Source organism: Centroberyx gerrardi, chromosome 7, assembly GCF_048128805.1.
Source record: "Centroberyx gerrardi isolate f3 chromosome 7, fCenGer3.hap1.cur.20231027, whole genome shotgun sequence".
NCBI lineage: Eukaryota > Metazoa > Chordata > Actinopteri > Beryciformes > Berycidae > Centroberyx > Centroberyx gerrardi.
In genome coordinates, this window is record NC_136003.1 from 17,337,506 (window position 1) to 17,355,171 (window position 17,666).

The 17,666-nt window shown below is 43.3% G+C and overlaps 1 protein-coding gene across 2 annotated transcripts in view; it reads right to left on the minus strand.

Moving 5' to 3' along the window:
- Positions 1 to 17,666, minus strand: part of cep112 (centrosomal protein 112) — a 115,702-nt gene that overhangs the window by 71,481 nt on the left and 26,555 nt on the right. For both annotated transcript variants that reach the window (XM_078284740.1, XM_071910451.2), the window contains exons 10-17: positions 15,927 to 16,026; positions 15,360 to 15,478; positions 14,590 to 14,733; positions 10,709 to 10,863; positions 9,789 to 9,918; positions 9,488 to 9,580; positions 8,930 to 8,989; positions 7,518 to 7,597 (exon numbers count right to left, since the gene is read on the minus strand). In XM_078284740.1, coding sequence (XP_078140866.1) covers positions 7,518 to 7,597; positions 8,930 to 8,989; positions 9,488 to 9,580; positions 9,789 to 9,918; positions 10,709 to 10,863; positions 14,590 to 14,733; positions 15,360 to 15,478; positions 15,927 to 16,026 — 881 coding nt within the window. The remainder of the gene's footprint in view (positions 1 to 7,517; positions 7,598 to 8,929; positions 8,990 to 9,487; positions 9,581 to 9,788; positions 9,919 to 10,708; positions 10,864 to 14,589; positions 14,734 to 15,359; positions 15,479 to 15,926; positions 16,027 to 17,666) is intronic.

Sequence of the window (17,666 nt, forward strand, 5' to 3'; positions counted from 1 at the left end):
CTAGACCTACCATTTTTAACCAACGTTTAACAATAACACAGGGAGAAATCCTTTGTAGAAGAGGAAGCGACTGCAGTTTCTCCACCAACAGTAGCCTCAATAGTCCATAATGCAATGCAGCCACAAGGAGCACAACTTTTTTCAACTGGAAACTCTCACTCTCTTGCTGTTGCTATCGCTATCATTATTGCTCTCTCCACCTACATGTAAAACTCAGCTGAGGGGGATGTCAAAAAGCATTCTGGGAAATGTAGGAAATCACTAACTGAAGCAGAAGTAGACAAGGCAGGTTGAGGGAAAGTGGGAACAACAAAACAGTAAATCACAATACTTCATCACAAAATAACTCCTGGAATGCGTTAAACACCACATGATGATATTTAACTGTGTATCTGGCGGTGGAATTTTCCTTTAACTGGGAGAACCTTGGCTACAGGACCCCATCAAAGTGGTCTTCACACTTCCCCTTTAGTCAGGTCTGCGGTATCGAGTTGGTGCTTAACCCATCTCAATACAGACCTTTCAATACAGTTGCCAAGGGAACGTAAATATTGAGCTTGGTGGAGCTGCCCGATATTCAGGATCCATACCTCCACCTGCTCCTGCACCCCCAGCTCAGGCTCCAGCCTCTGCTAGGCTTCTGGTCCCTCTCTGGACCACCACCCCTACCCCTGCCCCTGCCCCCTCCTCCTGTCATGGGGGGGAGGAATGCTGAGAAAGATAAGACCACTTCAAAGACACACACGAATGTGCGTGCACACACACACACAAAATAATATGAGGGAACATACTGGATGCAGCCTATGCCTTCACTAGCAGAGGGGCACTATCTCACGTGAATGCAGGCACACACACACACACACACAAAGAAACAGATATAAACAATGGCAGACAGACAGTAAGACAAACAGACACAAACACGCGCGCACGCACACGCACGCACACACACACCTACATAATGATCTGCCAAAATCACCTTTTTTACATCTCAAAGGCTGACTGGGCAATCAAACGAGGCCTTTTTATTCCAGAGCTGTGCTATTGCAGATTGCAGTAAGGCAGTAAGGTTGGCTTGATGGAAAGCTGGCATGATGTGAGAAAGAACCATGATGTGTACACAAAAAATAAATATGAAATAATAGTGGAAAAGAGCAGAAAACCTTCTATTAGGGAAAAATGGGAATGCTGTGTGCAAACAGTCTCAATTCCCGGAGAAAAAAAAAAACACAGACCCTGACGCATCCCATCTGTGAGAGTGTGTGTGCGTGCGCGGGGTTGGGCAAATGTTCACACAGCCATTGTGCAACCACTTACAGAGGCGGGCACACTTCCCCTCCAGTTGCCTAAAGTAGATCCTGCTTCTGCTGCTCCGCACTGTAAACGATCAAACCGAGCAGAAGTTGCTGCGGAGACACAGTCAGAGGTGCTCCAACCCCGCGCCGCACCTTAGGAGGCGCATGGTTTTGATAAAGCCGGCTGGGTGCCAAGCGGCAGGGAGGAGGAATGGGACGGGATGGAGGGGAGCGTGGAAAAAAATATGACAGAAATACTATAATCTAGAAACCCTCCTTTAACTATTCAGTTGATTTTCTGATGTTGTTTTTAAATTGTGATTTGGAGGTCATTGTTGCGCAGGCAAGCAAGCTGTTCTCCAGATGAGCTCCCTCTCCCTCTGTCTTTTTTCTCTCTCTGGCGCATCTCTCCATCTCTATGCTAATGCCCTGTAATGATCTGAGGCATGTTGGGATGAAAGAAGAGGAGAGAAACTTGTTCTCTCCACAGCTTTGTAGTGCTTTCTGTCGTTGCTATAGTAACACGGACCTGGAACTCAAATTGACGCAGCAATGCTCATTTGCATGGCAGGATGGGGTGATTTTATTTTTATTTTGGAAAGAGGGAGTGGGTGTAGACTGGGGGGGGGGGGAGGTGGATTACAGTTGCATATGAAAAACAGTAATCAGAATGCAGTATCAGCTGTTGTCCTCTACTTATTTAGAAAAAAAAGACACACAAAAGATTCTAATTTTTCAATATAGGCCTATGCATTCTGGAACACTTATGGGTAGGTAGGGTGGATCATCACACACACCTATAAAATACAAACCATAAAATACATACCACACTGTATCTGGTACAGGGAAGGCATGCTGAATAGCTCTACTTGTTTAATTTCAGCACCCATCCTCCCATCTCCACACACACACACACACACACACACATCTCTGCGTGCGGTCTTGCTTTGACTTTGAAGTTCTCCTGGATCGCTTTTAAAGGCCGTCAGTGTTGCCACGGCAGCAGGCAGGTAGCAGACATCAGACTGCTCTGTGTGTGTGTGTGTGTGTGTGTGTGAAGCCTGAGTACTTAATTAGCTAAGGGCCTGATGTGCCGCTCGCCGTTTCTCACTGTTTAACTCTTAACGAGGGAGTGGCTGGCTCGTTACTGATGCTAACGATGGAGATAATTTATGCACAAACAAATCTGTCTGCTGTTTTTAAGCCTGTCCTCTGTTGCTGGGCTGACAATGACGAGCACAAACAATAGACAGGCCCAACCATCAATGTCCCTTTGCAGTCTTTAAGCTGAATACTAAATGCCGCACAACTACAAAATTTGTTCTCGTGTTGTTTCACATTCTCACAAACAGAGGGACAGAAATAGTAACCACTTTCTACAGCTTAAGAACATTTCTTCCACACGAAAAAACATTTATCCTCGCTTTTCAGAAACCATTTGAAAAGTGGCCACTGATGAGGACACATACAAAAAAACACACAACTTATTGTTTTTAATCCACTGCCTCTGGGTTTCTATTGTGTTGTGACAAACCCTTTAAAACCCCTCAAGGGTTTGATGGCACTGTGACTGGACTTGGCTGAGGATGGCTGCAGCAAGAGCTGAGGTAGTGGAATGGGCTGAACCGGCGTTGTGTTTAATTGTGCAGAACACATTCTAGTTTCATTAGGGAGACTGTAATCTGCTTGTGACCCAGTAATGTGGTCCTGTATGGGATTAATTACCCAGTGGAATGTACTGACTGGCTGACTGGTTGTTTGGCTGGCTGGAGGCTGGGTTGAAGCCTAGGCTGTCAGCAGAGTACGCATGTACAGTTCTGGAGGCAAGGGAGTGATGGAGCCAAAGGGGGAGAGAAGGAAGAGGTGGGGGAGGTAAAGAGAGAGGGAGAGTGATGGAGGAACAGAGGGGGTGGTGGAGGATGCTCACATGCTGCCGGTCTTGAGGGAGAGCACTAGGCTGCGAGGGTGAGGAGAGGAGGGATGTGAGATCACCGCAGAAGATTCTGTGGTTGCAGAGGTTGACAGCAGTGGGCGAGAGGGTTTTAGCCCAATGACCTTTCAAAGTACTACATGGAGGGCCTTCTCATTAACATACAACTGTCAAACCAGTGGCGGTGACCCATTGCAATTTCTGAAACACAAATAAAATATTACTACTGCTGGTACAATCTGCAACCAAAATGATTCATTTCATGATTTCATTTGGGACAATTTTGGCGGTGTCAGTTTCAATTTGCAGCAACGTCTTTGAGTTCCTTTCCGGAGATTTTATAAAGCAAAGACCAAAAGCAGCCGCTCAGGGGAAATAATGAAATGTGCTGAGTGAAGTTAGCAGGCCTTACAGAAAATAGTGTCCATGATCACGATCACAATTACTCTAAATGAAATATATTTAATGAAAATTCTTCATTTGGCAATAATAGATGACAGGGCATACTTCACTGTGATTATACAGGTATGAGGCATGGCCGAGTACCGTCGGCAGAGCCAGTGTTCCCCTAATCACAGTTAAGAATGTTCTCAGGGGCATTATGGCTTGAAAAAAGGGGATTTTCAAGACTTCCTCAACCTCAACAACAGTAAACCGGGTCAGAAGAACTATCAAAGGAAAGACAACAGACTACAAGCACTGAGCTTTACTCTACTACTCTCAAAGACATCACACATGCCTATCACTTGCGAAGGTCTGACCTGTGTGACGTCTCATGAGTTTCAATGTCCAGGCTCTCAACAGATCAAAGAGAGTGTGCAAGTGTTGGCTTATTAAAGCAAAACTCCACCCTAAATCAGAACTCATACACAGTTCTTGTGATCATAGAGTCCAGTTAATGGTTGTGATCATGAGCAACTCTCTTTTAAAGCTAGAGACCACAGGGTCACTGCTCTAATCTGTGATGCCAACAATAGAGAACATGCAATAGAGAATACAGAATTATACGCATTTGAATGCACTGCAATGCAAACAGTTATGAAACAGAAAATGTACCTGCACCTGTCAAATCACCCTGGGCATTATCACTGTGTCTACCAAGTTGGCTTCTCATTCAGTGTCAATAGCGCAGCTCCAGGGTTTGTTTATTGATGATATCAGGAAGAGATTGTCGGTCGAGATGTATTCATGTTCATTAGTCAAAGCTAAACTGTCCATGATCAGAAATTACTCATGTGAATTCTGTTCCATGGTGGATTTTACCTTGAATTTGCTTTCTGACAAGGTGGCCATGACTGGTATTAAATCATCAGAAACTGATTTCACATTACTGCAAAGTGAAAAGTGATCCTATGACCATATGCTTATCCAACTTGTATAAGACTTGTATGAGTCCTTGCTTATTGAGACTCATCAGACTCATCACCTCATTGTGCATGACCACAGCACAATGAGGATGTCCACATACATCAGCTTACATCCCACCATGCCTATAAATCCCTTAATACAGTTCCAAGTGTCACTTCAAATTGAACAGCCCATTCACACAGGAGCGCAAAATTATTTGCTGTCTGCACAGTTCATAGCGTAAAGCCACAAGAAAGCACCTCCCCAAAACCACCCAGTACAAACTACAATCTAATCTACAGTAATTAGACTTCAGTCACACTCCCCTGCACAGTTCTGATTGGTTAGCTGCTGGGCAACGCAGGAGAGAATCATGAAGAAATGGAAGAGTTACATTTTTTTTGTGCTTTTGCCAATGTTGCCCTAGCATCAGGCATTGTGCTCAGTATGTTTTGTTTTGTTTTGTTAAATGGTAGTCAGTGGAGTAGGCCTATGTTGCTGGCCTGTGCACAGCCAGGTGCGTTTAAATTTGACTGTATAACTGTAAAGTGAGATGTTGTGGGTGCTTCTCGTGTTCACCTACTGGCCTAGTGATGCTGGTTAGTAAGTCCACTGCTTGCACCATAGCTTGACTTTCTGGCTCCATTTACACCTGACATTATAACATAATCTCCTGGGTGATTGGATTGTGATCAGCATAGAATCAAGGTCTAAATGCATTCAAGACGCATTGAAGATCCAATAACTCAAACCACCTCCGGACGTGGTCAGAAATGCATTCGACCACATTAACAAAGTAGAGTAAATGCAACGCGTCTTCAATCCACATATAGGAACTACGTGAACGGAAGTAAACTTCTTCAAGTTTACTTCAACAGCTACATTTAGCAGCCTTCTCCGCTGCCGTGCATAATATGCATATTGTCTAATAAGATGATCTCGTCCTGTTTTGAAAAATAAGAGAAAGTGCACTTGCCATCCCTACGATGTACGATGGCAAGTGACATGTGTGACAAATGTGCTTTGTGAGGGAAAGAGAAATCCGATCCTGATGTGGATGCACGAGACGCATTTTAACACCAGGTGTAATCCAGCTAACAGATGAGGTGAAGTCACAATCCAGATAGGAGATGCATGTTAAAGCCAACTGCACTCTGCTACTGACTATATAGAGTGCAGACCTCACCTGCTTTACAACTCTTTATATACCGATACCAAACATCTACATATTTCAAGCTCCAATTTCACCTTAAACCACATTCATCAAGTTATAGAAACGTACTCATACACACATACCTATAAATATAGCAAGGATCTCTCTTTTTCTCTACCCCTCTCTCTCGCTCTCTCTCTCTCTCTCACACACACACACACACACACAGAGATAAAAACCTCTGTCATCCCATTGATGTGCCTTTGGGCTTATTCTTCTGTATAATGTTCTTGTCTAAAGTGCAGACATTATTTTTAATTGCTCATTTTAAAGCCCAATAAAGCCATAATCATCATTCTGCGGTGTGTCACTATTTTCTTGTGCAGATGAGCAATAATCTCATTCCATTGTGTACCTATCTTTATCATTATAGTGCAAAGAACAACTTTCAAGAACATGACTTCAAGTGATTGATTGGTGGAAACTATTCTTATTCTTGATAGCACAAGTGATTGCTTGATTGTTGGGAGTTTCCTCCAATTTTCCATAATTGGGTGGTTATCTAGTCAGTCTAGTCAACTACAGATAATTATCAATCATAATCAGAAGTGTTGTCAATTGATAACTTGTAAGTAGGTATAAACACACACCTTATTAAAGGTGATGTTTTAAAAGAGTGGTTGGGCAGTGCGCGAGTCATGTAGGAGGCAATTGTGTCCATAAATCACAGTTTCGTTTTTATGTTTATCATGTTAAATGATAATATGCAGTTTTTTTTATTAGAAAAACATCACTGACATTATGTATCCTTGTAGACACAATACACATATGCAGCTCAGGCTGATGATTTTATTTATGTATTTCTCACCATCAGATTTTTCAATCATTTACTTGGAACGGACACTTCCCTCAGTACAATTATTTGTAGTGATATTTATTTGTAGAGATGAGTTCAGTTATTAGTAGGGTTATCTAACCCAGGGGGAAATGTCAATGCTGAAGTAAGAGGGACTCAACTTTATAATGTACCGCATCTGATAGGCTAATAATATTATAAACTGATTGAAAGAGATATTTGCTGAGATTAAAAATGATAATGAATCGACTGAATTCATACCCAAAAGTCATATCCATAATTTGTTTTTGATTAAGGCCTATTATTACATAGCAACACATTGCAAATGATCTCACACTTAACTTAACTTAAATCGCAAGTCTGAATGAGTAACATCTGGGGACACGCCTGTGTTTTAGGGAAATGCCAAATTAAATGTGAAGTTGCCTAAGGTGCTTAGTATCAAAGATAATACCAAAGAGGTCTCAATATTGACGTGCAGTTTTGGCATTAAATCCACACTACAGACTTAACTCGCCACAGCATGCATGGAGCATGGAAACAACAACAATACATACATGCACATATACACAACATGTGCACACTCACAACAACACACACACCACACACACAAAAACAACAACTTGGCAATCAGGCATAAATTTTAAAAAAAGCATGATTAGTGTGTTAACGGGAAGAATGAGACTAAAATGTTTGTCAGTTCAGTTTAAAATTGCCTCACATATACCATTCAGTTTCCAAATAAAGCATGTGGCAGTGTTATAAATTATAGCTGTGTACTAACTCTGTAACCAGTACTTATTAAATCAGGTTGTTTTGCCAATTCAGATTTGTCATTGACATTTTGCAATTTCATACATTTACACAGGAACAAATCCTATTTTTGGTTTGTTTATAAGATGCTAGCTAGTGATAAGAGTTTTTGTCTATTTAAAGTACCTGAGTACATCTTCTAGTTTGGCTATCTTCTTCTTAGCCTCTGTTCTTTCTTTCTCTGCCTCATTGTGGATGGCCAGAACCTGAGGGGAGGGAGAGATAGAGAGAGAGGGAGAGGGAGAAAGAGAGAGAAAGAGAGAGAAAGAGAGAGAATGTAATTGAGTGCAAGAAGAGACACCATCAAACATCACTCATCGAAACCCTCCTGCCTGTGACCTTATCCATCTGGCCGCGTCTCTTCTATCGCCCCATCAGAAGTACCCATCTGAGCCTATCTGCTGCACGTGGGGCCTCTCGCTCTGGCCGCCATATGGGCCCCTCTTATGTCCAGATCCCCTACCGTGGCCTCCTTCACGTGTCTCCCTTTACCACGTCTGAAGAATGGAAAGAGGAATCTTTCCAGACGAAAACAGAGAGGATAATAAAGGACTGACTACGCCTTTGCATTGTTTTCATCTTCTGTCACCTTGCAAAAGGGAATAGAAGACAAGGAAAGGAGGCCATGCTTTTAATGTGTGTCCTGGTTGATTCCAAGGACATTTTCAAAAACCAGGATGTGTTTAAGAAAACCAAAAAAAAAGCAACAACAAAAAAACAACATCCAAGACTGAACACATCAAAAGCACACTACAGTCTCTCTCATATAGAGCTTAATTGAAATACTCCCTGACCCTGATGAAAGAGCCCAGAGGCCTGCTAGCTCCCTGCAGGTGTACCAGCCAGAGGGGCCCATGGCCTGGGGTACAGATGTGCCAGTCTGAATCCTACACACACACACACACACACACACACACACAGACAGGCAGCTCACACACGCACACGTTATGACTGGTGGACTTTGAAGATGACCCAGGTGCGTTGAGGTCTTAAAACCTGATCTACACCTGAGAAGTCTGGCCTGGCCTGGTCTGGTCTGGTCCAGCCCAGCTCATTAAGAATGGCCTCTGTACTTGATGCTTTATGATAGCCCTATGCCTTTGAAGAGGGGGCTTTAAAAACAAAGAACCATGTGCGGGGGCAATTAAGTGTAGGGGTGTGTACAGTGACAGCACATGCTTCAGACAGACAAATGTCCTTGAATGTCTTGTCCTGATACTTGAGTCTACATGACAGCATCCTTTCATTTCTGTTTGGTTATAACTCCTATTTCTCTCTCCTCTTGAACTAATCTTTTGCCAAATCACATTAATTTCCCTCCTCTGTGTCCAGTCCTACATCTACCTGTTAATCACAGCTCTGATTTTACAAGGCCAGACATAAAATAGAAAAGGGAGGGGAGGCTGTGGGAGCATGTGGCTCCAGGCTTTGATCTCCATTTGACCGTGATCACTTTGTCCAGAGTTGCTTTAAATGCAACAATAAAAAGGCACAGAGTTCAATGGATCAGTTTACCTGAAGGAGAAAGTGCACTCTACCTTTTTCTCACAGTTGATCTGCAGTTGGTCTTTTTCCTGCTGAAACAGTATCTCTTGTTCCTGGAAGGGAGCAGAGTCAAGATGTTATGGGACACAAGCGATACTGTAACACATTTGCATATGAACAGCTTATAGCAGGCCCACTGATTCACAAATTAATACAACACTTAAATTAATCAAGTACAATGGATGCACAATGAATTTGACCTGGTTTATTAAAACAGTTAGACAATAAAGGATCAAAACACTATGCGCAGAACAAAATTTAACAGGACATTACATACAGTGCAGACAAGATGTACTGTATGACAGTAGACTAAGCATAAAAACTTCTAAAAACTAGACAGTATTTAGAAGTACACACTAGACACACTAGAAGCATACATTCAAAGCTGTTCTAGTGTAGCAGCGTTGGCAGCCTAGTTGGTGTAGCTGATAAATAGAAAAGATGCATACCTTTTATGCATAAGTGAGTCATACATGCACACACACACACACAGGCGTGTGCACATAATACGCATACAAAAATACGCATCCACCCCTACCACCACCACATACCCTGAGCTGTTTCTGTCTCCTGTGTTCACCGTCCTGGAACTGCTGTTTGAGCTGAGCCACAGTCTGCTCCAGGTCCTCTATCACCTCAGAGGCCTGGGAGAGACACAGAGAGGAAAATGCAAGATTAAATTGAGCACAAGAGGTACTCTTCCTGCCAAATTGGCAAATCTCCTTTCGGAAGAACCTAACTGGGGATAAATTGGGTCAAAAGCATGTATTTTGCATCCATCAACAGTAAATTTAGCAGGCAAGCAGACTAGCAAGAGCAGCATTGTGGAGGCGTTGTGCTAGTGCTGTGTACCTTCGCGGCAGAGAGAGCATGCTCCTGTTGGAAGTGGCTCATGTCTGCCTCATGTTTGGCATGGAGCTTCTGCAAGGTCTGCTCATGCTGTACACTCTGCTGCTCCTTCTCCCTCAGCAGGGACATGCTCCTGCAGACAGTAAGAGCTCCATTCAGACTGCATAAAGTTACACAGATTTTATACACACATTTGAGCTTCAAACTTGGCCTGTCTGAGGAGCACAATGAGGATTTTGAACATGCCTTCACTTGCATATGGGCTCATTCAAAACTGTGGTTTCTCTGTCCTTCCCACTGGTATGGTGGAATATTGGGCCAACGATCTTTCTGCTGAGGCATTGTCTTTAACTACTGTGCACCTTTAATTCAGTTTTGTTTAGTACGCTTGTGCATGAAGATTGAATTTGAAACTTGCCCTTGGGACATCCATATTGGATGGGAAAATAAGGGAGCAGGTTACGTGGAGTAACATGGGGCGGAGGTTGGCTGTGTGATTTTACTCTGCAAATCATCAGTCAAAAGATGGCAAGGCTCAAAGATCGAGGGCATCTGTTAAACTCAGCACATTTAAATGATTTCTTTGCACCGTCAGGCCAGTGACAAGTTCTTTGATAATCCCTTAAAAACTCAAGCACATACTGTAAATGGAAGGGCACATCTTGATTGCTTGGTTATGCTTTAAAAACCATTCCAAATGTTCAGAGGGCCTTAAACAGCGTGACACAGCCTAATTCACTTGCTTAAACTTTCTGTCACTCAAGAATTCATATCCTATATGATGTACTTGGCATATATTAGTATGTAGAATTCTTGTTTTACATCAGGAAAGTGATGGGAGCTCTAGATATATCATATACCCCTCAATACCCCTCTCTCATTTTATGCCTCTCTCTATCACTACTTCTCAGACAGCTCCACACCGTCTGTTGGCCTCCTGCAGCTCGGCGCTGATGGATGCAATATGGATCTCCAGCTGGGCCTTCTCCTGGGTCACCTTCTGACGCAGTGTGTTGCCCTTCTCCACCTCCACCGACTGCTGCTTCACCCGCAGCTCGAGCTCACGCACCGTTTGCTCCTGGACCACAAGGAGACACAGAAAGCACTAAACCATACAGTATGAACCACTGACGGCACCAGCAGGAAACCATGGGAGAAGGGAGAAGAGGGACAACCATCAAGAAGCCATGAAGAAACAACACAAAACTGAATTATGTTCAGTGACCGAAGTCTGAGTTTGAATTTGAGTCGGTGTTTGGAGACACAGAAACCTGGCTGTTTATTCATATATAAATAGCCAGGTAGTTGTGCTTACGACCACATCCAAGCTGAAGTTGTGATTTATGTAAAATTGATCGGTTTACGTTGATTTTATCCAAAGTTCTGTGATGTATCAAAAGCCAAAACATGTTTTTATCCAAAGTGTACCAAAGGTCAAACCTGTATAAGCCCTCTCACAGCTACACAGGGTAAGATCTTATCAGGTGAAAAGGTTTTAAAAGTCACTCTGATGTTTTTGTTCTCTGTTTTGTTCCTCCAGTCTAAAAAGTGAAACTGCAGCAGTTTCTGAAGTCAACTGTTCTGCCTTTGAAAAGTTTCTGGAGCCTTCCTGCTGTAACCCCAAGCTACTGTTTCACCTTGCTGCCCTAATTCTGACTCCTGGATCAACTCTAGGCAATACGAGCTTAAAGGATACTTTTCCTGTTTGGAAACCTTGGTACCCCAAGTTAAAAGGTCAAATGTTAATATGCCTGTACCACAGCAGCCTGCCTCTAAATGTAAATATACCATTGAGATGGACTCTTACTACATAGACAACAACTTGAAGCTCACATTGGATAATAATTAGTAAATTCCTCAAAACCAGCTAAAACAGTATTCTGGTTGTCTCAACTGTTCAAGCTTCATGTTCCAAAAATCGGAACAAAATCATTATATGTACACAACCTGCAATGAAACTGCGGCACCACAATTATTACTGCCAAGCTTAGAGGATAATAACTTCAGCGCCATTACTGAATTCCAAATGTCAAATGGTCAATCAGGATAGTGATTTTCAATAAAGGGAGTGATCAAAGTCCAGCTGATTCAGACAGGAACTTCCGGCACGGTTCTGATGAAAAGAAATATCTCTACCCTGCATACTGTCCCCCAGCATGTGCATATGTGTGTGTGTGTGTGTGTGTGTGTGTGTGTGTCTGACAGCATGGAATGCAGTGTAGGCAGGCTGATATAAGCGATGACAGGGCGCTGATTAAAGATGGAGCGTGCTAGTTGATCTAGACGATGACAGAGACTGGTGATGACAGGAGGAGAAATGAGGGTAGAGAGGGGGTGTGTTTGGAAAGAGTGAGGGAGCAGAGCTCGGCACAGCCAGAGCCGGTGAGAGGGATTCTTTGTCTCCGTGCGGCCGGTGAAGGGCCTTAAGAAAAGGAACAAGGGGCCCGTGTTGTGCTGGGACGCGTGCTGACACTTAGCGCCCTGGCAAGAGATGAGAGGCAGCGCCTCTCCATACTGGAGTTGGACTAAGCACACCTGGACACACTGTATGAGAGCATATTATGTCCCCTAATTGGGTGCTTTAAAGGGAGAATTACTAGGTGTGAAGTGCAGACTACATAAGCTACATTATGAGCTCCACTCCCCCTGAGAGATTTAGAGATGATAAAATCTTTGAAGATGAAAAAAGTGTATAATTTGTGAAGTCATACAGTGTGATGGATGCCCTTTTACAGTTTTTGTATCAGAGCTCAGGGGAGGACCTAGCAAGATAGCTAACATCACTCATCTCCTGAGGGTTGCAGGGCTGTGTGTACACGTGCAAGTTGTGTTTCAAACATGGAGAGGAAGGGTGAGAGGAAGAGAAAGAGAAAGACAGACAGAAGCACTGCTTGGGGAGGCTTGGGGGATGGAGAAATGTCCATCTTAAGTGTGTCAGACAACTACACCTTTGAGTCTGTTTTGTACCATTTTACTGCGACCACTACACAGTATCTCTATGCTCAGTAATGGAGATGTGGACGTGCATGAATGCACACTCACAGTTTGGCCGGGACAGGAGCCGGGCAGATATCAGCTTGTCTTTATTTTTCAAACACCTACTCAGTTACTCTACCTGTTCTGCCCTGTGCACAGATAACGTCCAAAAATAACAACATCTGAGACACCGATCTGTAGGCCCCTCATGAAATGATCTGTGCTGGATAGAAAGGCAGCCAGGTGGTAATGGGCAGATGAGCATCATTTCAATGTCCCATTAAGCCAGACCCAATATGCTGTATTTGAATATGTATGAAACATCAATCTAGCTCGACTCTGAGCTTGTCTTGGCTTGCATACTTTTCGTGTGAACTGAGCGAACTTTTCACATTGTGCCCTGGGTATGAACTTCTATTGGCATCTACATCTCCCCTTGACAGGCAAAAGTGGAGTTGTCCTGGCCTGAAAGGTGCATCTCAGGGCAAGCAAACAACTGACGAAGCATATACTCAAAGTCACGTCTAGCTGCTGGATCAAAGGAGTGGAGCCTGAATATTCTACAACTGTAAATAAATAAACAAAAACAATGTATTCATATTGAAAAACTCTAGAAAGATGGCAAAGTGAGATAAGCCTTTTCACAATGAAAGAACACAAGGCAACACTGACTCGAAAGGTTTCACTACAGAAACATCAAACACAGAACAAGGAGTGCTGCAATAACTCACCTCAGCTGACATCCCGTATGAAGAGCCTACACAAGGTGTGTGTGTGTGTGTGTGTGTGTGTGTGTGTGTGTGTGTGTGTGTGTAGGTCAGTCTAAACTCACAGCAGTAGAACAGCTAATTTCCAGTGACAGAGGGCTCTTTTCATCCTCCGGGGCCTTGTCTGTCCTTAATTATTAAAGAGGGGCCTTACCACAGGGCCCGCACTGTCCTGCTTTTGATGCCTCTTAAATGTGAGCCCGCTGACAGACTAAGGCCAGAAGCAATGTGTGTGTATGTGCGTTACTTGTGACAGCCCCTGAATGCTAATGTTGATAACAATGCTATATTCATTAAGCATTGCATCTGACCGGCCCCTGGTGTGGATAATCCTTGCTAACGAAATGCGTACAATCCCACTTAAAACCAAAATCCTTTCATATGAGATCAAAGGAATGGTAGCTTTGGCAGGTGTGTGTGTGTGTGTGTGTGTATGTGTGTGCATGCATGTCTCCAAGCACACCCATAACCATGCAGAACATTTAGTATATAGACTTAAAGCAAAGACTTTTAGAGGGTGACAGATAGGAGATATGGGAGTCATTCTCACCCAGAAGTTAGGGGCCAGCCAGCTCTGCTGCTGGTCCCTCTTGTGTTTCTATGTATTCTTCTTCTGACCGCCAATGCATGAAAAATCACCAAATATTGCACAGAGGTCCAGGCCCACGCCCCAACGATACCACCCCAGTATAGAGCCAATAGTCCCCATGATGGCGCTACAGCAATCGATCTAATCTAAAAACTTGGTAAGTGCTGTAGAGCTGACCAAACCTCATTTCCAGTACACCTGATTTCAGAATTTTATCTCAAAATAGGAATTTTGACAGTTCTGAAAATGTTGCCCCCATGTAAACAACTAAACTTAATGAAAAATGGAGAAAAAGAAAATCTGTAAACATCTACTTCTCGCTTAAGGAAAAAAAAAATACAAACATTTCCATTTTGTACAGCTAAAGTATGCCAATTAAAAAAAAAAAGAAAAAAAAAGATAACATTGGTCAACATCCAAATCTCCAGCTCATGCACAACACACACATACACACGCCTGTTCCTGGACTCACAGTGGCTTGTGTCCGAGCATTATACTCGGCCTCCATCTTAGCCAGCCTAAGGTTGGTGTCCTCCAACAACTCCTGGATGTTCTCTGTGTGTTTCTTCTGCAGTTCAAACTTCTCCTGCTCCATCCCTGTCACTGCAGCATGAAGCTAGACGGGAGGGGATAACAACATATCAGTCTAGTAGGGATGACTAACTGTCCTCATATGTCCACGGTGCACCCATAGTTCCTATTCAGATTAGAATTCCATGACTAGTTTGCTGCGTTTCTTTTGTCATTACTTTTCCCTTTTTTTTAAAAATCATACTTTTCTCTCACGATGTTTCATATAATCCATTTCATTAGACATGTAAGCGCTTGTGTATTCAGGGGGAAGAAACCTCATTCAGAGGGCTAGAGATTTAATTTTTCTCATTACAACTGAGAAAAATCGTTCCTCAAGTTTGCTTATCACACGCTAAGTGACCCTGAACAGATGAGTGGAAATTTCATTAAGATCTTATTGAGCGCCGACAGCTCAGTTAGCTAGAGTTAGCAGGAGTGAAAACACAATTTACCCAGGGCACAGAGCATTAATTTTTCAGCACTAAAAAACCCACACTAACTTAGCCAAGGTATGAAAGAATAAAGATTTTTTCCAACACTACAGGAGAGCCTGCCTGCTTGCAGCTAAGTCTGCCAGTCTCATGCTATCAAACAGCCTTCCTCTGGCTTAAGGCTGCTTACAGGGGGTTGGGCTGCAGAATATCCAAGCCCTTCAACTTTTCCTTATACCTTCTTCTCCCACTCGTTTTTCAGGGAGTCGGCACTCTGATCCGACATCTTCTTCAGCTCAGCGATCTGCTTTTCTTTGCTCTCGCAGATGACCTGGGATTCCCGCATCACGCTTTGAACTGGGGGTGAGAGCAACACACACACACACAGACACACACACAAACACACAAAGAGCAGTCAGGCCCTGCCTCAGGGTGTATACAAAGGCGGACACACACAGACACTGACATACACTCACACTCATTGATGCGCTGTCAGTAGATCAATGTCAATGAAGATATTGCTTCTATCAAATAGTAGTACATTCCTCTGCAAAGTTATATGGTTCTCCTCAGATGTGTTGAGGAGAGGCAAGGAGAGCGAGGAAAAGGAAAAAGAGGTGATTAAGCATGAAGAGAAGAGACATTTTGTGATTCAACCTTAGATTGAGCAGCGCAGCTGGCGAACGTCACTCTACACCAGTGGGGTCTCTCGCGGAACTGTATCTGCGGGCTTTTTACGCTGAGTGTTCTGAGACACTAGCATAAACATCCTTCCAGTTAACCCCGCAATCCTGTGACCTCTCACCTTTCTTCTCCAGCTTACGGATGGTCTCCTCCGACTCTTTCTGCTTGGCCCGGTACATGCTCTTCAGCTCCTCAATCTCACCGTTCTTTCGGTCCAGAATCTGTGGAGGGAGATTATTTTTAACTCATACTGGAGAATGTTCACTGGAAATGGGCCAGCTTTGTAACTGCTATAAGGAAATAGCTGTCTTGTATAATGCAGTTGCCCTTTAAGTGCACTGGTTCCAGCTAAAGCACTTTCTCAAGCAGCTAGCAAATAATGTGCGATAATGTGGGAAAAGTTTACAATTTTCACTTTTAATGCTTAGGCACAGATGCTGAATTTAATGAAATGTTCTGTGAATAATGTCAATGCTCTGTATAAGGATATTATTCTTGAAATGGTGGGATCAAAAGTGTGTATGGCACATTTTGTAAGCATGTACATTATGACAAGACCTCCGCCTTCCATATGCATATCTATTCCTTGGGAGGCTGTGGGCTGAGTGAGTGAAACGGTAACTGAGTGAGACACCTGTGTAGGTGTGATGAGGTAACTGCTTCTGCCTCCTGCTACCATCTGTGTCTAATTAGTTAAATTAGGCCATGGAGAGTTGGAGCTCCAGCGTAAGGACAGGCTAGCACTAGAGCTTGAATCGGGCCCAAAAATTCAAGCCCGGACCAAACTTAGCCCGGATTGGTCGAGCCCAAGCCTGACAGAGCCCAAACATTAGCAGCGTTTTGATTGCCTGAGCCTGACTAAACCCGATTTTTACTGCGCGCACGCTGTGACCGTCACCATCCGCCCTGAACGCTGCTGCACAGGCTGAAATCATAATGCCTTAGCTTACTGGACTGGAGTAAAACTACAAGCATACTGGGAGCCGTTTTGAGATAAAAACATTGCTGTATTAAATTTGAGGTGCAAATGCATTAGACTCAACTAAGCCCATCTTTAAACATCAGCGCTACCTCAATTGTACTGCAGCGGCGCTTGAGTGTGCGTCGGTCTGTCAGCAGTCCAAATTCTATAGCCTGACCTGATCAAGCCTGAGGGAGTGATGAAAAATCTGAGCCTGAACCAGACCGAACCATTGGGCTTGGGCCAGTTCCCTTCGGGCTCGAATGTAGAGTTCAAACTGTAGCTAGCACTCTCCCAGTTAAGAAAAGTGGCTTCTGATCACAAAACACAGCTGCTGAGGAGCTGTACTGAGCGCTGTGTCTTGACTGATTGCATCGACTCTTGGACTCCTTCTCAGGTGCGTTAGATTGGTTTTACACTTTTGGATTTTTAGGATAGTTTACAGCAGTTTGTGTGTAACTTCTTTATAGGCTTAGCAGCCGTGCTGGCAAGCATCTACATGTTTTTGGTTGCTGGGCAGAATCTGGGCAGAATCAGGCCTTACTGGTCTGCAGATGGCAATGATTGACTACTTGGGCATTATCATATACAGTATATCGATGAGATATTGCCCCATAGTGCTACAATTGTTAAGTATGTGCAAGTTTTATATCCATTTCTTTCTGTATAGGAATAATTTTCATAGTTTAAGATGGTGATGCATACCTATATTTGTACAATATCTTTTGATCATAAACGTTAACAGTTATTGCATGTTTTAAAGATTTCCTTTATTCCATGTACTTCACATTTACAAGATATCCTGAGCAGTGTTGCATAGAGAAACTCATGGGGATTGGATACTTGTGTTCCTGTTCCTAACAGTAGTGGTAGTTGAGGGTATTTTGGATTTGTATATTT